This window comes from Danio aesculapii, chromosome 13 (genome assembly GCF_903798145.1).
Source record: "Danio aesculapii chromosome 13, fDanAes4.1, whole genome shotgun sequence".
Classification (NCBI taxonomy): domain Eukaryota; kingdom Metazoa; phylum Chordata; class Actinopteri; order Cypriniformes; family Danionidae; genus Danio; species Danio aesculapii.
Window position 1 is genome coordinate 8076257 of NC_079447.1, and position 26554 is coordinate 8102810.

Here is a 26554-nt window from a genome sequence, read left to right on the forward strand (position 1 = left end):
TTGGCCCTGGCTTTTTTGGCCAGAGTGGCCCACTATACAATCAAAATGCTCCCCATCTGTGCATGCCCTTAAATATGTTTATAAACACTTATTCTAAAATAAAGAGAGTTGACAAATTAAAAACTTAAAAAATGTAATTTATTATTATAATAAAATTGTAATCCACACTGGAAGTCCATCTTGTGTGTGCCTGTGTGTTTTGAGGGAGCCTATATTAAATAATGAACATAAGAAAACTGCCTGCTGACGCACACTGTTAATGTTAATTAACAAAATAAAGTTAAATAATAAAAGCAATGAGTCCGAGACCCTTAAAAAATTAAAATGTTGAACTCAACAGTGAAACATCAAAACATAGCTTAAAGATTTTATATAGTCAATACAATGAATTTAAACGGTTAAAAAATGCAATAAATATTTATTTGAGTCCGAACTACAAAACCAAATAAAAAAGTATTAGTTTTGCTTAAGTTACACATTAGTTTTATCATGTATAAAAATCATTATAACTATAACATTGCTGACAATCAAACACAAAATTACATGTTATCACAGGCAATTGTCTTCTGACATAATGCACCTGAAAAGACATGAATGACACTCCTCATAGAGGTTGACAAGCAAACGGTTCTTTAGGATCTGTATAATTTGTAAAATAAAGAGTTGCAGGTTAAGGAAACAGCATAGGAGGAAGTTGCTGTGGGTTGTGGTGCAGATAAAAAGTAAAAAATAAAGTGTATTTATGTATTCAGTTGAAGTCAGAATTATTAGCCCCCCTGAATTATTAGCTCCCCTGTTTATTTTTTTCCAATTTCTTTTTAACAGAGAGAAGGATTTTTTCAACACATTTCTAAACATAATAGTTTTAATAACTCATTTCTAATAACTGATTTATTTTATCTTTGCCATGATGACAGTAAATAATATTTGACTAGATATTTTTCAAGACACTTCTATACAGCTTAAAGTGACATTTAAAGGCTAAACTAGGTTAATTAGGTTAACTAGGCAGGTTAGGGTTATTAGGCAAGTTATTGTATAACGATGGTTTGTTCTGTTGACTATCGAAAAAATATAGCTTAATGGGGCTAATAATTTTGACCTTAGAATGGCCTTAAAAAATTTAAAACTGCTTTTATTTCAGCTGAAATTAAACAAATAAAACTTTCTCCAGAAGAAAAAATATTATCAGAAATACTGTGAAAATTTCCAACATCATCTGGGAAATATTTAAAAAGAAAAAAAAATGCAAAGGGGGGCTAATAATTCTGACTTCAACTGTAGATAGATAGATAGATAGATAGATAGATAGATAGATAGATAGATAGATAGATAGATAGATAGATAGATAGATAGATAGATAGATAGATAGATAGATAGATAGATAGATAGATAGATAGATAGATAGATAGATAGATAGATAGATAGATAGATAGATAGATAGATAGATAGATAGATAGATAGATAGATAGATAGATAGATAGATAGATAGATAGATAGATAGACAGAGATAGATTGATCTGTGCAAAATCCGCCAATCTGCTGCGCTGCAGACACAGCCGGTGTGAAAGGCAAACACCTGCACACTACTTCTGCTCTATCTGCACTGCGTTACTCTTGACTAATTTGAGAAATACACACCAAGGTTGCGCGCTCACACAGAGCCCAAAATGGGAGTTTGTGATTGGGTCAGCACAATGTTAACAATGAACAGAACCAATGGGCTGCAAATGATGTCACATGGGCCGGTCTGTCCGAAAAAAAAACCCATCTTACTTTCAGAGCATCACAGATCACCGCATGGTCAATTAAATTGACAGAAAAAAACGATAGGCTGTTAAGCACTTTATGGGCTGATCAGATCATAAGAAGATGATCAGCCCGGCCCAAAAATATGTCAGCCCAGTGGGAAACCAGATGGCCAGATAGTCAATCTGTCCCTGCTTCTAACTGCAACCCAGTACTGGGAAACACCCATACACACTCATTCACACATATACACTACGGCCAATTTAGTTTATTCAATTCACCTATAACACATGTGTTTGGACTGTAGGGGAAACCGGAGCACCCGGAGGAAACCCACGCCAACACGGGGAGAACATGCAAACTCCACACAGAAATGCCAACTGACATAGCCGAGACTCAAACCAGCGGCCTTCTTTCTGTGAGGCAACAGTGCTAACCACTGAGCCACCGTGTCGCAATTACCCTAACAAAAGTTATCAAATGTCCTCATTTTTAAAGTGTTAATAGCCTATGTTATTTTTCTTTTGAATTGATTTCTGCACAACTCATTTCATTTATGCTGCTCTATTTTTGTTTAATGTTGATTTTTCACTCATAGCCCGTCATTCTGCCAGAACTATTGGTTCTACTATAGATGATTTTGAGAGATGTAAACATTGGCAATGGTCCTGACCTGACCTTTTTAATTTCTATAGCTTCAGAGAATCCAAAAAGGTCCAGATATTGATAAATATTGTTATGGCAGCTATTTTAACAAGTTTTGACATTTGATATGATTGTATTGCCTCTTGTTACATGGGCCAGTGACATCGCCACTTTGAAATGGTCTATAAATGTATCAATATAACTGATCAAATGGATTTATTTATGGATTATAACTTTGGATTATCGGAAATGGACAAAATTACTAACATCCTCATGTTATCTAAAAAGTACCACATTCACAAAATATATGCTGACTGTAGAAAACTGTAAAGATGTTTTGATGATTCCCTGACTTCAATACAGAGTAATCCTACAGCTCTTAAAACGTCAACAGCTGAAAAAATAGGATTAATATGCTTGAGTTAAATGTATTTAATTTTTGTATTAATTCCCTTGTATACTTGTTTCACTTGTCCCCTGTATATATCAATGATAATACTAATAAAAACAAAGATAGGTAATAAAGTATTTTGTACCACCCTCAGGAGCTATTGCGCACGCCCGGACCAGTAAACCCCACCCACTTGACTGACACCCGCACGGACCAATCATAGCGCGTTATTTACGGCCACGTCACTCGCAAACAACGAATCGCCATTTTCCGACGTCACGGAGACCCAAATCGACCTGCCTTTAGCTTAGCCTCACAAACTCTTCCTATATTCAGTCAGATTTCTCCAGGATCGTGTCTGATCTGCGTTGTAATCAATAGCCAGGCCGATTTGTACGCCGGACCCACCGTTGGAAAAGCTGACCGTTCATCCGACAGCTTTCTAGAGCTCAGTGTTCAGTCATAAGAAGTGTATATCATATGTTAGCTTGAGCTGTCTGGTCTGATCTTCAGCAGTCATGGGCTCCAGAGCTTCATCTTTACTCAGAGAAGAGGACATTGAAGAAATTAAGAAAGAAACTGGATGTGAGTATCACCTTTGTGTCGTTATATAGTGTGTTTGGTTTGTGTGGACGTCACAGAGGTTATAACGTGATGATGACACTTCATGTCGTGATGAAATACTAAGAGTAACCTAAGTAAAAAATATTGAGGTAAAGTTGGTTTTTATATTTCCACATTCCTTCATTTTTGAACACTGACAACTTTATATTGTTTGCCAAGCTACTTTGAATATGTCATAATGATGACACTTCATGCCGTTATGAATTATAAAGCTGTCTGTCTCAAACACATGAAGGACTCTGGAAAGTATTGCATGTCTTATGGCAGTGTTTCCCAACCCTGTTCCTGGAGGCACACCAACAGTACATATTTTGTATGTCTCCCTTATCTGACCCATTCGTGTCAGGTTTTGGGGTCTTTTCTAATGTTCTGCTGAGTTGATTCAGGTGTGTTTGATTAGGGAGAGGTTGAAAATGTGTACTGTTGGTGTGCCTTCAGGAACAGGGTTGAGAAACACTGGTGTTACATATTAGTATACTTCATTCAAAGCTTATTTTAAACCGTTTGTGGTTATTTTTAAGGGTGCTTTTAGTTTCTGTGGCCTCAGAAACAAGAAAATGTTCGGTTGTTTTCTCTTTTTATCACTTTTCTGCCTTCACTAGATTTAAAATGCAATTTCCGACTAGCTTAAGTACAAATATTGAGGTAAATTTGCTTTTATATTCGCAAATTCGTTCATTTCTCAGCACTGACAACTTCTTTATATTGTTTACCAAGCTACTTTGAATATTGGGTCTGAAATTACATACAAGTATGAATTGATACAAAATTAGCACCAGTTTTGGGGAAAGTTACTTTTGAAAGTAATCTATTACAATATTGAGTTACTACCCTAAAAAGCAACTAATTGTTTAACTTAGTTACTTTTTATAGAAAGTAATGCGTTACTTTACTTTTGAGTTACTTTTTTTGTTCCTGTCCGAGTCTTGATCTCTTTTAAAACTTGCAGGGTGTTTTTCCTTTTTTCTTAATAAAGGAGCGCTGCATTTAATGACACACTGTATAACCTCCTATTACCTTTAATAAAAAAAACGAATAAAAAAGAAACTATAATAATGTTTCCCTCTGAGAACTTCCTGACACTACACATGCCGTATATACAGATTAATGAAAGTTGAAAGCAATGTGTTTGCTACTTCTCTTAGTTTGTCTTGTTAGTTCAGTAAAACCACTGTCCATTGAGACTACAATCACCTTTTCTTCCATGTGTTTAAAATAATGACAATATTCTGTCTGTTCCCACGCGGAGCTCATTTTCTCGTTGAGTGTGATTCAACGTTATTACACTCATTTTAATTCAGCAAATTATTTTTAATAGCGAATTAATCTAAAAAGTAACTTGAGTTACATTTTTAAACAAGTAACTCAAATATTAATGTTACTTTACTCATTACTTGGATAAGTAATAATATTACATAATTCGCGTAATAGTAATGCGTTACCCCAACACTGATTAGCACAATTTAATTGACTGTGAACAATGTTGTATTTTGATAGTCGTTTGCTGCAAATATGATTTCCCTGTTTTTACATTTTGTATAGATTACTTTTCTGAAATTATATTATTAACGAAAAGTCTGAATGTGCGAATATAAAAATGACTTTACCTCAATAGTTAAAAATATTTTTGATTAAGATCAACCTTGCAGCCTTTAGTGCTTCAAAGGGTTTATTATTGACTGATTCAGCTCTAGGCTGTTAGTAGAGGTTTAATGCCAGGGTTTGATGACTACTGATCTAAACTGACTGAGTGACCACAGTTTTCTGTATGTGTTGTGATAAGAGTGTGTGTGTGTGTGTGTGTGTGTGTGTGTGTGTGTGTGTGTGTGTGTGTGTGTGTGTGTGTGTGTGTGTGTGTGTTAAATAGATAACACAAAAATTAGTTTCTTTCTTCAGTTGAACACTGATACTGACAGTATTTAAAGAAAGCTGAAGACATGCAACCATTGACTACCATAATATTAATTTTCCCTATTATGGAAGTCATTGGTTGCAGGTTTCAAACATTGTTCGAAATGTCTTAATTTGTGTTCAACGGAAGAGGGAAATTCAGAGAACTTTGAAACAAGTAAAGGGTGAGTAAATCATGACAAATAAATTTTTTGGGTGAACTATCCTTTTAAGGGGCAATAGATGGACATCTGTTGTTTTCAGAAGCTGCTAGTGTATTTGAGTCTTAAAATAGTTTTGTTTTTACAGCTAATTGTGAAAAGGAAGATAGAAAATAATATTGTCCTTGCATGACAGATATAAAAATTAATTCATTAATACTGTTGAATATATAAATCAAAGACGAGCTGTTTTGGGATGATTTAATTTGATAAAGTGAATTTACCTTCATATAAAGTATAATTAATGGCACTAAAATGTCTTAAATTATTTAAAATGTTATATGTGAAAAAAATTGTATGACTTAAATAATGCTTCGTCATTCAGAACAACATTAACACATGTCTATCTATCTATCCATCCATCTGTCCATCCATTTTACATTTTATAATATTTTAAAAGATGATCAACATTTTGCTGAAAAATGGGTAAAACGTTTTTGAAGAGAGTGTCAAAGTATAAACAATCAAAATGACAATTAATTAGGAATTAATTTTTGGTCTGCATAGCGACTGATATATGTCTGAAAAGATTTTTTGGTGTATAAACTGTTGTTGTTCTCAAAGTAAAAATATATTATCTTCAATTTTGGGTTGGAAAATATCGAATTACTCAAATCAAATCACATTTTTGGAAAAAAATATTAACTAATATGAAAAACCAATTATGAAAATGTATTAATTATTAGGGCTGGGAGAATAATTGAAAGTAATCGAAATTGACATTCAGAACCTATAATTGATCAAACTTTTCCTAGTTCTTTTTAATTGTTCTTTTTAGGCAATGTGTGTTTTAATTTCAGTTGTTAAACGTTGATGTTTAATAAATAATCATAGTCGATAGTGTGTTTCTTTTAATTAATTTAAAATCAAGTAATGCACCTTTCATTCACCTAATATTTGAGCATATTTACTGTACAAAACCTGTCACTAATAGAGCAAAAAAATAAATAAATCGTTTAATGAATCGAGATTTAGATTTTAGGCCAAATCGCCCAGCCCTTTAAAAAAACACAATATTATTATTTTATTATTATTATTATATATATATATTTTTGATGAAAATAAAATAAGTCTTTTATTACATATTTGTTTTGATGCTTAAAACCCATTTTCTGTGATGTACTTTTGAGGAGACGTGGTAACAGTTCATGCTTTTCTCTTTGCACAAACATATTGATGTCATGTTGATAAGTATTTTCTAACTCTATGTAAACCATGTATAATTATGCCTTGAGAGTGATTTTTGTTTATGCACAGCATTTCAGTTCTATTATTAAGTTATAATAATACATGTTTATTAAAAGACAGATTTATTTCCTCGTCCCAATATCCATCTCACATATTGACCCAAATGTTGTACAGCATCTCATATGGAAATCATGTTTGGCCTCTACAGTAAATTTTACTTTAAAAATTGCCAAACAAAATAATCATTCCAATTCATTTGAACACATGCAGTTAGAAATACGATAGTGCATACATGGTAGGTTGCAAAAACCTTTTTATTTCAAGGCCCCGTGACATTAAAATACTTTTTTTAGGTAGTATCAGTATGTTAGTTTTAGGGATATTTATAAGCTAGTATGCTTAAAAATGGTGAAAAAAAATCAACATTTAGAAAATATAATCATCAAAAACTTGCGGTTTATTACTTCCACCAATTTTTTTTACACTAACTCATACTTCAGTTTCTCGTCAACCTCTGACCAGCCAAATGCTCTCTAGTATCTGGCATGCCCCACCCCCTTTAAGACGCTATTCATTTGCTTTTCATTTGAAGCCCTTGAGCTCAACCACTCTTACTGCCAGAGCTGTGATAAAACAAAATGCCATTGGCTGTTTTCATAAATTGGGAGGGGCTACTATATGTCCCGCCCCCTCTCTTAATGTTTCAGTGTGATTACATCAAATTTTTTATAATAAATGCAGATTTCAAAGTGCTTAATGGGACCTTTAAATATTGTTAGACGTATGTAATAATATGTTTATGAAGTCAAGGTCAGTGTTTTGCTAGTCTGCATTGCACTGATCCGGATGATTAGATTTTAATAACACCGTTTACACCTGTGCAGCTGTAATTGGAGGTTTACAGACGTTATATAATTGTTGGTGCGAAGGCCAAGAAAAGCAGCATTTTGCAATCTCTCCCGTCTCTGTTGCCTTCGCTTTCAGGACAGATGAACCGCAGGGAGAAACGTCCACCCCCACAAGACCTAGAAATAGTCTGGGGATACGGTTTATTCGTTACTGAAGCTATATATGGGTTACATTTTAGTCTTTATTTTGCAGACCACACTAACCAAACTCAAAGTTCAGTCTTTTGAAATGGTTTTAAATCAACTGAATTTTAAATAGCTGCTAATATTTCCAGATTTCTATACCACAAGGGTTCTGTGCATGTGTTTTCATGACCCCATTTATTGTGTTTGTATCCCCAGATTTTACTACATTCCTTTAAAGCCACACACTTTCTGTCTTGTAAATGCCTGGTGTTGTGCTCTGGTCCAATACTGGATTTCACACTTGTTTCTTTTTCTTTGTGGTTTGTTTTAACTCTTGGTTGAACATCTCTACATGTGCTGCTGTATTATCCTGTGGGATTGCGTTTGTCAGGGCGGGGTGATTGCATTTTCATTTATTTACATCAAAGTTGGAGTTGTTGTGAAAGATGCTCCACTGGTGTGGTCAGTGATTGGCTTTACTGGGGTGAAATGAAAGAAAGCAGTTTGTTTTCGTAACATTTTTTTAAATAACCTTATTGACCTTATTCTTCAATGCGGAAGTGTGCGCGTTTTTGCGATTGTTTTAGAATGTCCGATTCAGTTGCCTATGGGAGATATGACTAGGAATAATAAACAGCAAAAAACGGTCAAACTACTTACTCTACAAACAAGTGTTTGCACGACAAACAGACAAAGTAGAATAATATAATAAGAAAATATTAGTTTGCAACACCAAGCAGCAAAACGAGCTGTTTTACACTTAAAAATGAACGGAAGTGAATGAGACCGGATGTTTTGAGCCAAAATGATTCAAATGGCTGCGCCCACTCGTACGCGGAGAATAAGGTGAATAGGTTTACTCTATTGAACAGATGTCCCAGTTTTCTTATCACACTTACATTTTCATTTAAAAACACATTTTTCTGTCCGCACTGAGACTGTTTTTAGAATATGAAAATGTATCTTTTTTTTAAAATGCTGTCCAAATTGTAGACATAAACCTTCATATAACCTTTAAGTAATGGAAAAATAATAAATAGAAATGAAGTATCCATATATATACAGTAGTCAACATTTGAAGGAGATCAAAAACGGGTATCAAAATTGTACAAGACAAGAGTAGTTGTTGTTCAATCCGCTTGCTAAGTCATGATGCATTAAATACTGTTTCCAGGTCTAAGCCACTACTCATTTGAATTGATAAATTCAAATTGAATTGATATTCGTTTATGAACACTCTTTAGTCATATCACAGATTAAAGTGAATTTTATATATATATTGCAATCGTGATTTTCGAAAGTATTACAGGACTTTGTAAACATTTATTATTACGATTTGTTGTGCCTCATTTTGAAAATTCATATTTTGATCCATTTCTCAGTGAATATAGGCAATATATTTTGGTGCATTTAAACAAAACAGATTTATTTAACAGAAATATTTATTAAAGGGCACATAATTTACCCCTTGTTTATGATTTAATATTAATATTATGGTTCTTCTGACCGTGCCAGTTTAGGTTCAGTTTAAAACACAATTCAGATTTTTTTTATTATAATGTGTTAAAAGTGTCATTTTGAGGACGTGTACACAGCATGCTGTTTTAGGGGTGTGTTGCTTCACGATTTCCCGCCCAACGTAACAAAGGGGCGGAGCCAAGAGCTCCCGCTCTGTGTTTGCAACAGACAGGCAGACAGAGAGAAGCAACATGAGTGAGAGGACAAGCGTTCAGCCGTGCATGTACGACTCGGACACAGACCAAGCAGAGTCCAAAATCATTTGTGTCTTTGTATTGACCTTATTCTTCAATGCGGAAGTGTGCGCGTTTTTGCGATTGTTTTAGAACTTCTGATTCAGTTGCCTATGGGAGAAATGACTAGGAATAATAAATGGCAAAAAACGGTCAAACTACTTACTCTACAAACAAGTGTTTGCATTACAATACAGACAAAGTAAAATAATATAATAAGAAAATATCAGTTTGCAACACCAAGCAGCAAAACGAGCTGTTTTTAACGTTTAAAAATGAATGGAAGTGAATGAGACCGGAAGTTTCGAGCCAAAATGATTCAAATGGCTGCGCTCGCTCGTACGCGGAGAATAAGGTGAATAGTTTTACAGCCAACTGTGTGCTAGTTTAAAGTGCCGAGCTTGTACACTGAGACTAATAACCACGCACACTGAATTAACTTTGACTTAGGCACCAGAGCCGCGACACGGCACTCAAACAGGCACATTCGGATGTTATTTCAAATGAAACTATTCAGATGATGCTCTGTGGCGCGGCAGAAATTCGGTGTCCCGAATCGTGGCTGGGCGCTGCGGACAGCCGCCAACTTAAAGCGCCGTTGTGTGTACCCTGATAGAAACCTATGTTTAGAATTCTAAAATGCACGGCGCTGCGCATCGCAGAGCGGGCACGTGAGGCAATGCGCTCACACTTTCCAGCTGCACCTAGTTAAGATCACAGAAATCTTCTGTGATTGCGAGAAATGCAAACAGCTTACGTTTACGGTAGACGCAATGAAAAGTACACATATTTGCAAACCTACCTAAAGGTACAAACAATAATTCCGATTAGAGCGATAATGTGGTGAATGTTGATCTTGTGTTGAGTCCAATGAGCCTTACGTCTAAAAATAGAGCTAGAATGTTCCTTTAGTGACATTGCTTTGACTCGCACGCTAAAAATGGCGGACGTGAAACAACAAAACTTAGGATATGATGACGCGCCTGTCAATCAATATTGGTGGACAGCGGGACCGCACTCCTACGTAAAGTTGCAGTCGCTCTGAAAACTGCTTCAATTGGTCCACCGGTTTTATATTGTTAAATTGAAAAAAAAGGACTGGGTGTGTTTATATCACCCCAATATGACGCTCTATACACTATACCTACACACATGTCTGTCCAAACAGCTTTAAAAGTAGATTTTTTTCTCCATATGTGCCCTTTAAAATAATATATTACTCCTCAAACATATTAAGGAATTGAAAGATAATGCGTTTTAAATTCAAGCTAAATATTGCAAAAATGTATTACAACCTACAAAATTTTTAATTTTGTATTTAATATTTTCTATAGCATATAACTTTGGGTGTACTAGTTTTTGTACCGTTATCGTAAGTCATTTTGTTAGATAAGCTTCAGATTTGGCTTCAGTACTGACTAATCTAATGTATATGCACAAATATAATATTGTATAGCTTCCTATTAAAAATATGAACTTAAAAGAGAGATTTGTGAGGGGCGTTTAAACTTTAAAATGAGCTGAAACAACACAATTCCTGACTCCTTTTTGGGGACAACTTAATTGTTTTATGTTCAATCCACTCGCATTTTTAAAACTAATGAGCTAATTAAATTCCTTCATATTGTCCCAACACAAATTGATATACCATAAAACTAATACCATATGTGTTACTTTCAATAAAATTCAATTCATGTTCATTTATAGAGCACTTTTTACAATGTAGATTGTGTCAAAGCAGCCTAACATAGTTCTAGTAAAATGTAAGAACTTAAACTTACTTGATGTCAGATGGTTTCCAAGAAAATATTTTATATATATATATATATATATATATATATATATATATATATATATATATATATATATATATATATATATATATATATATATATACACATACATATATACACATACATATACACACACACACACACACACACACACACATCTTTAATGGTATTTTTTGTTTAGTATTTTTTATATGTATAAAAAATATGTGAAAACAATTTAGCCTAATATCATGTGAAAGACTTAAACAAATTCACTAAATTACAAAGTATCAAGACCAGGTTTGTTTCAACATTTAAGCATCTAAAATTGTTTTGCAAATCCTCTCTACACCAACCTCAAATTGTTAAGAACTTTCTTATGTTATACAGTACACCTCTTATTATCTCTAGTTAGGCTTGAGAAATCACTGTGTGTTTGTTCTTTCAGAGAAACATTAAACCAGTTCTGTCAGTCTGATGACCCCATCCGTGACTTTAATGTTCACTGAATTGTGTGTGTGTGTGTGTGTGTGTTTCAGTCTCGCACAGTCAGATCACTCGTCTCTACAGCCGCTTTCACAGTCTGGACAAAGGAGAAAACGGAGGACTAAGGTACAAAAAACACACACGAGTTGAGTAATAATGTACTTTAACAGTGTGATGTTGCAACACCTTTGGCCGGTGAGGAATCAAGTATTACACAAGCAATTCAGTTAGGTCTGTATGTTGGATTTTAATTAAAATGCATCGTATGAATGGGGTTTTTTGTGCTCTGCTAAACATTCACACCAGCCTCAGGTTCTTGAAGTTAATATGTTAAGTAATAACTAGCACAATGTTTGAGTTTTTACTGTGAGGAAAGAGTTTTTTCCTGTTACACTGCTAAAAATAGGACTTTTATTGATAATATCCAGTGTTTAAGAGCTCAGGGACAGTTATAAAGCTTTGTCAGAGTGGTTTGCGTAATGTCCTCTGTGTCTCCTTGCTGCAGCACTGACCTCTGTACACGTCATGATTATTATCAATGAAAGGTTGTTATAAGGAAGATGAATAAAGTAATGAAAACCTGAGCGCAGAGATGGTGGTTAATGTTTACTGGTAAATGTGGCAGTAGTATTTCAATGTGCGCTGTTATATTGGTGGGCTTTGGATGGTAAGAAATATATAATTGATTTTAATTAAAGCGGAAAGATTATATATAAACTACACTCACTTTTTTTGTATTCAACCCAAGATTTTACTAAGAATTTTTTTCTGTCTTATGTTGCATGGGTATATTTTTAGCAATATCCCAAAATACATTATATAAACAAAAAAAAATCAACAATTTTGTCCCATATCAAAAATCATTCAATTGTTAAAGATCATTTTCTGTGAATATTTTTTGTACTGTAAATATATAAACGTAACTTTTAAATAGTAATATCATTGCTAAGAAATAACTTAATGGGATCCTTCACCCAAAAATGAAAATTGTTATTATTTACTCCCCCTTGTTTCAAACTTTTATGAGATTCTTTCTCGTGTTAAACACAAAAGAAGATATTTTGAAAAATGTTGGAAACCTGTAATGCACTGTAAAGACATCGCCATCGTACTTTTCATTTATGCATCATATTACACTTGAAGCATGTTAAATTAATGATTGGTTAATTGACCTATACATTTGCATATCGGAGTATCTTGCAAAACTATAAAAAAAATTATTAGGACTCTATTTATATCTAGGTGCAAAGTCTAAAGCGCATGTCGCAAAAGCATTAAGGGTGTGTCCGAATCCACTTTTTCTACTTTAAGGATGGAAAAATACAGTCTGCGCCCTGGCGCATGGTCTAACAAGGTTGTGCTTATCCTCTTAAAGAGTTCTGGCTGTGTTTTGAGCATAACCTGCATTAAACCAATCAGGGTATCATCTCCCATTCCCTTTAAGAGTCAGTTGTGTAGCACTATGGTGCAATTATATTTACATGGTGGACATAGTAAGTGGGGAAAACCGAACGCTAGCAAGAAAACAGTTAAACAGACCATCTGCAGCGCGAGGATAAAGAACCAGCCTCATCTATTCAGCCTCTTTACGTTCTCTTTAATTTACTCCATTACTTTCGTGGATGAGTAAATGGTGGAAACTCATTCGACTAAATACTGGTCTGAAAATAGCTACAAACCATGCCATTTACATCTTGCAAAAGGAGTGTATTACATGGAAGAATCATAAATTGTATGAAAAGCACTTTGGACTTTCAAACAGGTTTTCAATACCTTTTAAGACTAGATTTGATCCTGATTCTTGTCCTATGGTTTGTCGTATTGGACATACAAGACTGACTTGTGATTTTATTTTATTTTTTTGCTAAAGATAAAGCTCCCACTAAGTGATTTGTAATGCAAACATTTCTCTTACTTTAAACTATCTTTTCTTGGACTGTCACTCTTTAAATGACTTCAGAAGATTTTATTTATGAATCAAACTCGCTTAAAGAGAGATTCAGCAAAGTTTTACCATGAAAAGTTTTCTCATTTTTATTGGACCTAATTTATCTTGTGTTTGTTTGTTAGTGGCTATTATTGCATTTCTATTTAACGAGTTGCTTTTGCCATGAAAATAGCCTTTATTGCTGATATGGCTTTAAATAAAAAATATCTGCCAAAGTCTAGATTGGATACGTGGCCGGCCAGAAGTGCGATTATGTACATCAATTATAGTAGCATTTTTTTATGACACTATATAACAATAATTAATATTTTTACAGTACTGTGAAGGCTGGGGTGAGAGTAGGCGTTAAAAAAATACAATTTATTGAGTAATTTAATAGATAGCATAAATAATACTCTGTACAACTACTGTTTTTATGTTACTTTGACGGTTGGGTTTAGGTTTGGGGTGGGGGTAAAATACAATAAATGGGGAAATTTAATAAATAGTTTAAATTATTCTCGTTAACTTCCGGCCGCAACAATATCCAATCTAGCAACAACCCATATATCTGATATGATATTTAAAAACGTAGATGTTTAAGAAAATATTGGTAAAAAAAAAAAAAATCGTCATGTAATATTATTAGAAATTACTAAAATATCAACCCTATTTGTAAAATGAAATCTAAAAGTGTATTTAAAAATATCATTAACATATTTACCTTCACTGACCCCAAAAATGGGAACAGGTGTGTATTATACACTGTAAAAAAAGCTGAGATCCGCACAATTCCTTCATGTTGTCCCAACACAAATTGGTCAAGTTATCGTAATTATTTTTACAAATGTAAGTAGATTGGACATTAAAACAATTAGGTGTTCCCAAAAACCCTTAAGAATTGTGTTATTTCACCTTATTTTAAGTAAGTAGTTTGAACAAGCAACAATAGTCTTATTTTTGTGTGTAATAACTCAACTGCAACTTGAAAAGGGACACTTATGAAGTATTTCGTGTGATTCCTGTAACTTGTCTTGTAAAACTGAACTCGCTCTGTTTACCATAATACACTGAGTGCTGTCACAGGCTGTTCTTTCTTATTAAAGATTGTTTTTAATGACAACATCCTCTGTGGTGTAAAACCAGCTGACATGATGGTTAGTTCAACAAACATATTCAGCGATATGGTTAGTTGGGAGTTTTTTTTAATACTGTGATGGTGACCTGCTGCATTTGTTATTACCCCAAACATCCGTCAGACCGAGATTAGAGAGAGTTTCTCTTGTGTTTGGACAATAAATAGTGTCAGATATCTGTGTGTATATGTCTGTGTGTTGTGACTGTGAGTAGAGGTTATCAGAGACTACACAACTTTCTTTGTCCCCAAGAAGGTTACTCTCCAAATTAATCCTGCTTTTTCATTATTATAATGGGATTATGGGTCTAATTACACTGCCTCCGCAATAATCACTTTATTATTACTCATAACAGCATTTACTACATGAACAATAAAAGGTTCGACGTCAAGGTATCCTTTTAACAAGCACAAACAAACAGTTTTCTCAGTATCAGGGATGGGCTTCACTGAGAGGCACAGCTTTATTACATACTACTTTACTCAATGTCAATCCAAGAGCACACAGAGAGAGAGAGACTGAAGAATATTCTGCTCAATCTTGGTCTTAGGGGTCAAGAAAGTTACATAAATCATGCAACGAAAAAAATAAGTTATTTTAGGAAGCCTATGCATATTTTTTTATATCGAAGACTTTTATCTTAGAGAGGATCCATGGTAAAATAATAGAAATTATGTCCACTAACTGAATACCAAATGAAACTAAATACAAAACCCCACTGGACACAACATGCTCAAAGAAAGACGCCCTGAAAACAAGCAAAACAGGTCAAGTGTTTTAACAGATGATGTCTGTCTGGATGAAAAGCTTAAAAATGTCTGGATGTCTGCTTGAAAATGAACGGCACTTCTATTGCTCCAAAAATGAGTTCAGTTTTTGGTGAAATATATTGAAAAACTGTTGAAGTAAAGTTGGGTTTGAAAATAAATCATAAATTGGTCTCAATTTTAAGGTACAGTTTTTGCTATTAACAAACTTTTAACTATGAATTTTGCCTCAAACTTCTAATTTGCTGCTTATTAATAGTTATTAATGGTTCGGTGCGCACTTATGTCCGTTTCCACTGTCAAAAGGTACCTTAAAGCGAATCGTACCATACCACTTTTTGGCCCTTTTCCACTGAGTGGTACAGTTCAGTACGCTTTTATGGCCGTTTCAACTGTCAAAAGGTACTTACAAGCGAACCATACTGTACCACTTTTTGAGTACCCTTTTGACCCGTTTCCACTGAGTGGAATAGTTCAGTTCGGTACGCTTTTACGGCCATTTAAAAGTGAACTGTACCGTACCACTTTTTGGACACACTTTGCAAATGGTTCCTAGCATGACAAAAGGGTACCAAAAGGCGGAGCAAGACGCACAACTGAATGCTATCGGTTTACAGAGATACGTCACTAGCGCATACACAAGCAAGAGAATGAAAACAAAGGAACCACCATTTTAAAAAAACACAACCGAGACATTACACCATAATAATATATACATATAATAACAAGACATGGTTGACCCGAGCTGAAACGAACCTTGTCATCGTCTTGACGAACAGCCACAATGCCAAGAACAAAATCTGGTGTGTCCTGTTTTTGTTTTACAAGCCTGTCTGAAGCGCGAGCGGTTTCACTTTCTCCAGAGAGGTCGCAGCGCGTCTGAAATATCTGAAATAACAAACTTCGTGAGCAGATGATAATAACCTGCGCGTGATTATTGAAGTGCTTCTGACATCCGATCCTTTCAGAAACAGACAAACACAAAAGTGAAGCACGAAAAAACAAAGCAGCAAATGATTCCTTCAGCAACCTGAGCAAACTGCCATGTTTAACTATTATCATCACCTTTTGGTCTGTTATGAACTCAGAATGACGGAATTACTTTCTAAAAAACAGGTACATGTGCTGGTGAAGATTAAAGATACAAATGAGAGGTAGTAGTTGGGTTTGGCTATTGGGTACGATTAGATTTGTAGAATAAGATCATGAATATGTACTTTTATAAGTATTAATAAACAACGAGTATCTTAATAATAGGCTAATAATAAGCCACCAGTTAACAGTGAGAATTATTACATAAACTAAAGTGTTACTGATGTGCATTTACCTTAATTCATGTAGTGATGTTTTTGGGTAACACTATATAATAATGTTCCATTAATGTATTTACTATTATCAGCAATATATTCATTCATTCATTCATTTTCTTTTTCGGCTTAGTCCCTTTTATTAATCAGGGGTTGCCACAGTGGAATGACCCACTAATGAATCCAACATACACAGCCGATTCATTTCCAGCTGCAACCCATCATTGGGAAACACCCAAACACTTATTCACACTCATACACTATGGATAATTTAGCTTACCCAATTCATGCCAACTGACCCAGCCGAGGCTCGAACCAGTGACCTTCTTGCTGTAAGGCAACAGCTCTACCCACCGCGCCACCCCTAACAATACATTTATTATAGTATTCATTTATCTTTGTCAACATTAATGAAAATAAAGGTCATAATTCATAAGTTCTTGTTAACTCTGTGTGTTTACTAATTGTTTGTGCATTAACAAGCATAACTATGATATAATAAATGCAATGGACGTTTTGTTCACTCACAAAACTGTTTTAATTAAATACATTGACTAATGGAACATTATTGTGAAGTGTGACCCATTTTTATAAGAAAAACACTTGTTTTTGTTACTATTTTTAGAAATGTGTTCTTTCATACAGAAAATATTGATGAATGTTTTCTGGATGAGATGTTACATTAGACTTGATTTAATATTGAGATGTTTTGTACTCATTTTATGTAACTTATCTAAAACGTAGACAATAACCTCTCTCTCACTAATCGACCTTTATTTGGAGTGGCTTTATTGAAGTGGCAAATGTTTCACTGAAGCATTTAATACTGTGGAATATATGAAAACAAAATAGTAGTGAGTTAAAAAAAAATCATCAGAATCAGTTTTATTGCCAAGTGTGCTTCACACACACAAGGACTTTGTTTTGGCTACAGAAGCTTCCAGTGTACATAAAGTGACATGTGACAACACAAAATAAATCTGAAAAAAATAAAATAATAATAATAAAAAATGATGAACATTAAACGGATGCGGTTAGTGAAGAAACCTGGATGTTGAGTTGTATGTATCATAATCATTTTTTAAGTAATAATACAATAATAATAAACTCTATTTCTCTCTCTGTCTCTTTCTCTTAGCCGTGAAGACTTCCAGAGGATTCCTGAGTTGGCTATAAATCCTCTCGGCGATCGGATAATCAATGCCTTCTTCCCAGAGGGGTGAGAACATCTTAAAGCTAACAGATCTGTTGGTTTTTATTGCACCAGTGTACAGTATCCAGTGTGTATGCTGCGTTTATCTTGTACGTGAAGATTGGGTTCATTCTATTATTATTTTTTGTCTGCTTGTAGGGTTATTTTAATAATGGTGTAATCATCTTACAATACTTTACTAACTGAAGTATTGCGATACCAAACACTATGGCTTGCAGCTATGGAAAACATTAAGAGAGTTTTTTTGGATTCATGATTTACAGTTGTTTTTAAAAGGTTTCCTCTCGCAAATTACGGTTCATTCCTGCAAGTATAACAGTAGTTTTTTTAATATTATAAGCTTAACCTTGCTTTTATGTCATTAAATGGGTCCATGGCTTATAAAACCAGAGTTTTGAGTTTTTTAGTTTGTTTACTGTCTGTTTACCTTGTCACAGACATTTTGTTTTTGTTATTTATTATATTTATTATTTATGATATTTATTATTTATGATTTATGATTTCCAGTATACATACAGTATCCTTTAAATTTAAGTTACAGAACCCAATGTCTTGGTCTAGGAGTAATATATATATATATTACTCCTAGACCAAGACATTGGGTTCTGTAACTTAAAGGATATATATATATATATATAAATAAATAAATAAATAAGACTTATCTGTGGTATCATTTTTTACAGCAAATCAACATAAAAAGCCAGCGAATAGTGCCGGAAGTTTTAAGTATAGCCACAACAAAATTAGTCATTTTAGGCCGCAAAATTCAGAAGAAGTCCTGCGAAATCCGGGAGGGGCTGATTGATAATAGATTGTGTATGTTTCTTTCAATTACGTTAAAATCAAGTAATGCCCCCTTCGTTCAGAAATCTCTCACTTGTCTCTCACTTGGAATAACTCGCTTGTGAGCATATTTACTGTACAATAGCTGCCAGTGAACTCTACAGGGAAAAATATTAATAAAATAATCATTTATTAATCGAGTTATGGTACAATGCTTTGATTTTAGGCTAAATGCCCAGCCCTTATAGTTCCTATAATATTTCTTTTTCTTCAGGAAAGTCTTCTTTCATTTAGTTTGGCTTCATAGCCATACTAGAAATATTTGGCTCTAGAGCCATAAGAAATAGAGCAATAGAGTTTTTGTTATTATATTTTTTCCCCCTGGTCGGTGTGGCCTTCATATTATGATGTGTTGTGCTCCGTCTCTATTAATAATATTAGTAATAATAATATTGTTATATTATTCTGCAATGCAGAGATAATCTGATTTTTGTGATTGTTTTAGAAATTGTAATTCAATTGCCTGTGGGAGAAATAGATGGCACTAATAAAAGGCAGAAAATGATCAAACTACTTGCTTTACATGAAAGTGTGTTCATCAATATACATAAAAAATAAGAGTAATAATAAGAAAAAAAACAATCTGTTTGCAACATCAAGCAGCATAACAAGCTGTTTTTAGAGTGAATGAGACCAGAAGTCTCAAGACAAAAGATTACAAAGGTTGTGTCTGCTCGTATGTGACCAATAAGGTCAAGGGCCTATGTCCATTTTTTAAATTCATAAATACAGTAAAAAAGATGTGCTTACCTAAGATAATAAGAGCAATATTGGGTGAAATTTGTGACAAAGTAGCTAGTTACTGTAACTTTTTTGGCAGAAAAAGCAAAATGGGGGATGACTTTTAATTTTCAGATAATATAATGAGTTACTTATAATGTACTTGATTAAATATCATTCATAAAGTCAACAGTTTTGGATCAATCAATTAAGAAAAGCAGAGCAGTTGATCAAGTAGATTAAACAAGCTTGAGAAACAATGAACTGAGTCAGAAATGCATGTCAATATATGATATGCATGAAATATTGTGTCATTGCTTTGAAATGTTTTGTGTTTTAATATAGATAATGTTTATTATTCTTAGTGTTACATTTTATAATAAAGCTAAAAGGTCCTGTCTGGCTCAAGTTTAATTTCTATCGTCTATCCAGTATTGAGATTTATATGTAGTGCATTTAGGCGTTGAGTCGAGTGATTATGAGTTACTGAGTTACTTTTCCAACATAGTAATTAAAAATGCAATTTAAATACAAGTGAAATTATGTAATTAGTATTTAATTATTATTTTTTTAAGTAACATACCCAACACTGATCAAGAGCAACTGAGGATTTTAAAGTGGTCTCTTAATGTTCCCATAGCTCTCTCTATATGATGCATTTAAAATAGATACTTGTAATTAATATGTTGTCAATGTTTAAATTATTTAAAATAATTGTGTGACAGAAGGTGATTAAATATACTGTCACAATATGTCAATTTGTGGTTTTAGCATCTGAAATATTTTCTTCTTCTTGGTTTCTAAAGGAATTCTTGCATACTATTTGCCTGGATTTCTCAGATGGACACTTTCTGTATCAGTTTATTGACGTTTGTGTGACTTTTTGTATTTTTTTTCTGCGATTATGTCATTGTATTATACAACATGTTTTTAACTTCTGCAAACTATATCATCACTGACTGAAAACACACAGTCTGTGGGTGGTGTCACATGGCCTGCTGGTTTCCTCAGGATTTTTTTGGATCTTGTGTCACTTTCTTGTGGGAATGTCAGTAAAAAACACTGTAAAGCATTCTGTCTAGGACTCAAGCACTTGTCTGGAGCAGCACTGTAGAGAAGTCACAGGTCAATTTCTGGAGTATTACGCAATAATGGAAAAATCCATTCCAGATATTTGAAGTTAGAGACTTTTATACATGTTTTTTTTTTTATTTATTTATTTATTTTTTTTTAAGATTTATTTTTGGCCTTTTTGCCTTTTATTAGATAGGACAGTATTAAGACAGGAAACGGAGTGGGAGAGAGAGAGGTTGGTAGGATTGGGAAATGTCCTCGAGCTGGGATTCGAACTCGGGACGACCTGATGTGCTACTGCACCATATGTCGGCGCACTAACCACTAGGCTATTGCGCTGACGATTTCTTTACATGGTTGAAGGCAAAACTATTAGCCCTCTTGTAAAAATTGTATACTTTTTTTTTTTTTTTTTTTTTTTTTTTTTTTTTCTCTAAAAAATTTCTCAAGTGCTGTTTAATGGAGCTAGGAAATAACACAGTAGTTTCTAGGACATTAAGACTTTTAAGAGCCTATAATCGATCAAATTTTTCCAGGTCAATTTTGTTTTTCCAGGTCGATTTCTTTTCATACTGCGTCACGTGTTCCTGCTGTGTTACGCCTTGATTGATACTTCTGCAGCCACATCTGATCTCTGGTCAAGTAGGATGATGGACCCATTGTTGAGCCTTATTTCGCACCTCATTGACGATGATTGGAAGCTGTGCCTTGAGACGCCGTATTTCCCATTACGTTAAAATTATAAATTTTATATTAAAATATTAGTTTTCAGAAGATGCTAGAAATGCAATGTTTAAAATATTATGTAGAGGATATACAAGAGTTATTTTATTTAGAAGAGATACTGAAGATAATTATTTATATAATTATAATAATTTTGTTTCCAAAGGTGCATGTTACTTTCACTTTTTAAAAGTGACTGTTTGTATTAGGCAATGTGTGTTTTAATTTCTGTTGGTCAACGTTGATGTTTAATAAATAATTGCTGAATGTATCGCGAAATCAAGCAAACTCCACAAAATTTTGTGGATCTCACATTTTTTCTGAAATGCTGCAAAGTTTTTCTGCAAATTCGAGTTCTAGACTTTCTGAGGTCATCACGACACAATCACCCAAAACAAAGGCCATGTGGACGCAAACAACCCTCACTAATCCATGATTTTTCACGCGTTATGATTATAGGTGGCAGTATATACACCTTTACTCTGGTCTGTAACCCAGCATTAAACTATAAGAAGACGACAGCGCACGTTAAATACGAGTAAACATACAAATTCACATTTACCTGAAAATATTACTGCCAAAGAAAAGTGAAATCGGTTAAAGACTTGTTGCAGGCACAGCACAGGCATGGCCTCTTTCATGGCACATTGAATAGCAGAGCAGAAAGCAGCGTGTGCTTTACCTGATTCACGGCTCTTTCACAGATCCTTATTTTTTCAATTCAACCCCCCCCACCCCCAAAACATATCTAAACATGTAGTTCTAATAACTGATTTCTTTTATCTTTGCCATGATGACAGTACACCATATTTTACTTGATATTTTCAAGATACTAGTATTCAGCTTTAAGTGACATTTAAAGGCTTAACTAGGTTAATTAGGCAAGTTAGATGCACTAGGCAAGTCATTGTATAATGATGGTTTGTTATGTAGACAATCGAAAACATTTATTTTGCTTAAAGGGGTTATTAATATTGACTTTAAAATGTTTTTTATGTAAAACTGCTTTTATTCTAGACAAAATAAAAACAAATACATTTAATTAATTTTCTCCAGAAGAAAACATATTATAGGAAATACAAAGAAAAATTATTTGCTCAGTTAAACTAAAAAAAAAATCATTTTGACTTCAACTGTACAGTATGTAAAAACAGCATTTTTTTTTATTTATTACCGGGATGGCCTTCATGAGAGACCACCTGTGCATTGATTCATTGGATTTTGATCTTTGCGCTGTTGTGCACACACAATTTAAATATGAATACAAGATTTTTTTTAAACATACAGTATCCTTAAAATTTAAGTCACAGAATCCAGTGTCTGGGTCTAGAAGTTATAAAAAATATAAATAATAAAGACTTTTGTCTGTGGTATCATTTTTTACAGCAAATCAACATAAAGCCCGCAAATAGTGCTGCAAGTTTTAAATAAAGCCACAACAAAATCAGTAATTCTAGGCCGCAAAATTCTGAAAAAAAGTCCTGCGAAATCCTGGAGGGACTGATTGATGATAGATTGTGTGTGTTTCCTTTAATTACGTTAAAATCAAGTAATGCCCCCTTCATTTAGAAATCTCTACTTGTAATATGTGAGCATATTAACTGTACAAAACCTGTCCGTAAACAATAAGGGCAAAATATTCTAATAAATTAAATAATTATTCATCAATCATAATCGAGTTAAAATGTTCATTTAAACGAGGTTTTAATTTTAGGCTAAATCGCCTAGCCCTTGTATTTCCAGTAGTATTTTTTTTCTTCAAGTCTTTTAGTTTGTCTTCAGAGCCATACTCTGAAATGATAAATATTTAGCTATAGAGCCATTAGAAATAGAGCATTTTAAAAAGTATTTTAATGTAAATATTAGCCCCCTTAAGAACAAATTTTTTTCAATTGGCTACAGAACAAACCACAGTTATCCAATAACTTGCCTACTTAACCAAATCAACGTAATGAAGTCTCTTAATTGCGAATGTTTTATTATTTTTTTTTCTATTGTGGATCAGCCAACATTTTAATAAGCTGTGTGTTTGTGTCTCAGTGAGGATCAGGTGAACTTCAGGGGCTTCATGAGGACTCTGGCTCATTTCCGACCTGTGGAGGACAATGAGAAGAACAAAGACCTGACTTCAGGAGAGCCGCTCAACAGCAGAACCAACAAACTGCTCTGTGAGTTCAGCAAAAACAGCTCTTATATTGATACTGAGTGTTTGTTTAAGCAGTCAAACACACATCCTTTGATTAAAAGGCAATGGAGGTTCAACTTACTAAAATCATATACAGTTTATGTCCAAATTATTACCCCTCTTGTGAAATGTTAATCCTTCATATATTTCCCAAGTGCTGTTTAAAGTAGAAAAGACATTTTTAAACATAATCGTTTAAATAACTTATTTGTTTTGTCCTTGGATTGATGACGGTATATAATATTATGCTAGTTATTTTGCAAGATGCCAGTATTCTTTGTTTAAAGTGTAATTTACAGGGTTCATACGGTCATGAAAACCTGAAAAAGTCATGGAATTTTGACACGGCATTTTCCAGGCCTGGAAAAGTTTTGGAAAAACGGAAAACCCCACAAAGTTTTGGTAAAGTCAAGGAAATTAGTTTACTAAATATCTGTATAATTATTGCGGATGCACATTGCGATATCGATGCTGAAGTGATAGATTGTTCAGCCCTAACTTTAATATAGCTTAGTTGTCTTTACTACTTTTCTGTCCTTGGCCAAAAACTTGCTCTCACATTGTTAGTGCTGTTTAAGCATGATCAAAATCAGTTTTACATAGACAAAATACACAACAAATTTAAACAAAATAGATTGTTACATGATATGCTGTAATAAATTTCAACGTCATTGTTTTTCTTATTATTTACCATGTATATGTAGACACTACATGAAACATTACTCCATGAAAATGTACTTAAATTCTGGAAAAGTCTTGGAATTTTAGTAGTAAAAATGTGTATGAACCCTGCATTTAAAGGCTTCACTAAGTGAACTATTGACATTAAGTAATTATTTCAATAGTTTATATAATTTATAAAGTTATATAGCGCTTTTCTGGGCACTCAAAGCACTTTACACGTTGGGGAGGAATCTCCTCATCCACCACCAGTGTGCAGCATCCACTTGGATGATGCGACAGCAGCCATATTGCGCGAGACTGCACACCACACACCAGCTGATAGGTGGAGAGAAGTCGGAGTGATGAAGCCAGTTCTGATATGGGGAGAGTTTGGAGGCCATGATGGACAGAGGCCAGTGGGCAAATTTTGCCAGGATGCCGGGGTTAAACACCTACTCTTTTTGGTAGGGCATGCTGGGATTTTTCTCAACCTCGGTTTAAGGTCTCATCAGAGAGACTGCACTCACTGAGCAGTATAGAGTTCCCTTCAATATACTGGGGCATTAGAAACAACACAGACCGCAGGTTGAGCGCCCCCTGCTGGCCTCACTAACACCACTTCTGGCAGCAACCTAGCTTTCCTATGTGGTCTCCCATCTGACCAGGCGCAGCCCTGCTTGGCTTCACTGGGAAACCATGTGAGAGTTGTAGAGAGCTAGCTGCCAGCTAGTGTAGGTTAAATATGCAAGTCATTGGACAACAATGGTTTGTTCTGTAGTTAATTTAAGAAAGAAGGTATTTCCTAAGGGGGTTAATAAAGGCCCGTTTCCACTGAGTGGTACGGTTCGGGTTGGTTTGGTACGCTTTTATAGCCGTTTCCACGCTCGCGCGCCTCTAACATTATATCTGAAATAACTAACTTCTTGAGCTGATGATAATAACCTGCGCTTGATTATTGACGTGCTTTTGAAACCCGATCCTGTCAGACACTGACAAACGCGAGAGTGAAGCGTGAAGAAACAAAGGAGAAGCCGAAAAAAAGAGCACATTATTTGTCAGCAAACATGAACAAAATGCCATGTATAACTAACTTATTATCTTCACCTTTGGACTAATATGAACTCAGAATGATGGAATTACTCTCTAACAGAGGCTACATGTGCTGCTGAAGATTACAGACACAGATGAGAGGTTTTCACTGACTGTAGGCTATATTTTGTATTGTTTTGAACTTAAATACGGATGAAATGTCTGCTGTGTGTAGTTCCTCTGTAGTTGGTAACATATCGGAGACTGTAAGGGGCTGTATGTGTTTATATATGTTCACTTATTTATTTATTTAATATAATTACAGACGTTACAGTAGGCTGTTTCGCACTATCATTGATCTGCAGTTATAATCAACTCATGTTCATAGAAAAGTTAGTAATAAACATTTCTACACAAGTATTTATGTGTATGAAGCATCTGTTTTATGAGAAGTGCTTTTCATATGATATGTAAGTGACCCATACAGCTTTATTGTAGACATTTCCTCAAGCGAGAATGACGTCGGCTGAAACTTTCTGTAATACACCACGCCCACCAAAAGGGCACCCTTGTTAGTGGAAACGCAAGCCTGATAAAGGTGACCCGTACCGTACCAGTCAGTGGAAACAAGCCATAATATAGACTCTTAAATTAGTTTTAAAATGTGAAAACTGCTTTTTATCCAGCCAAACTAAAACAAATAAGAATTTCTTTAGAAGGAAAAAAATATTAGTTAAAGAAATGTTAATGTAAAAGAAAGCCTTGATATGATAAACATCACCTAGGAAAATAATATAAATAAATTATAATCAAATTAAAAGTGCACCTTTTTATTTATTATTGTTATTATTATTATTTTTAATACTCACTACCTGACCAGCTTCCAAGAACCAGAACTTTCCATTCCAGCATTTAAAAGTAGGAAGCATGTCATTTCCAGAAAGGAACCTTGAACTAATGCGTATCTTAAAATAATGTTTCTACTGCCCCATCTGTTTTAGTTCAGCCTCATTTAATCTCCACTCTGGAAACCTGTTTCCTGCTGCCAGGCCGTGCAGTTTGTTTGTTGAGTGTTTTGCTAGCATGAAGTTCTGTGATTTCAATCAAAGGTTTGTTTTTCTCCTGTTTCTTTATAGTTGCGTTCCGGTTATACGACCTCGACAGAGACGACAAGATCTCCAGAGATGAGCTGCTCCAGGTAAGAGAATCAGCCAAG

At 34.2% G+C, this 26554-nt stretch overlaps 1 protein-coding gene across 1 annotated transcript in view; it reads left to right on the forward strand.

The window, feature by feature from the left end:
* The first annotated feature begins 3070 nt into the window (after positions 1 to 3070).
* The window catches only part of chp1 (calcineurin-like EF-hand protein 1), a 32408-nt gene continuing 8924 nt past the window's right edge, over positions 3071 to 26554 (forward strand). The window contains exons 1-5 of the mRNA XM_056470707.1: positions 3071 to 3370; positions 11805 to 11877; positions 18027 to 18107; positions 23502 to 23629; positions 26475 to 26536. Of these exons, the coding sequence (XP_056326682.1) occupies positions 3304 to 3370; positions 11805 to 11877; positions 18027 to 18107; positions 23502 to 23629; positions 26475 to 26536 (411 nt within the window). The 5' untranslated portion in view covers positions 3071 to 3303. The remainder of the gene's footprint in view (positions 3371 to 11804; positions 11878 to 18026; positions 18108 to 23501; positions 23630 to 26474; positions 26537 to 26554) is intronic.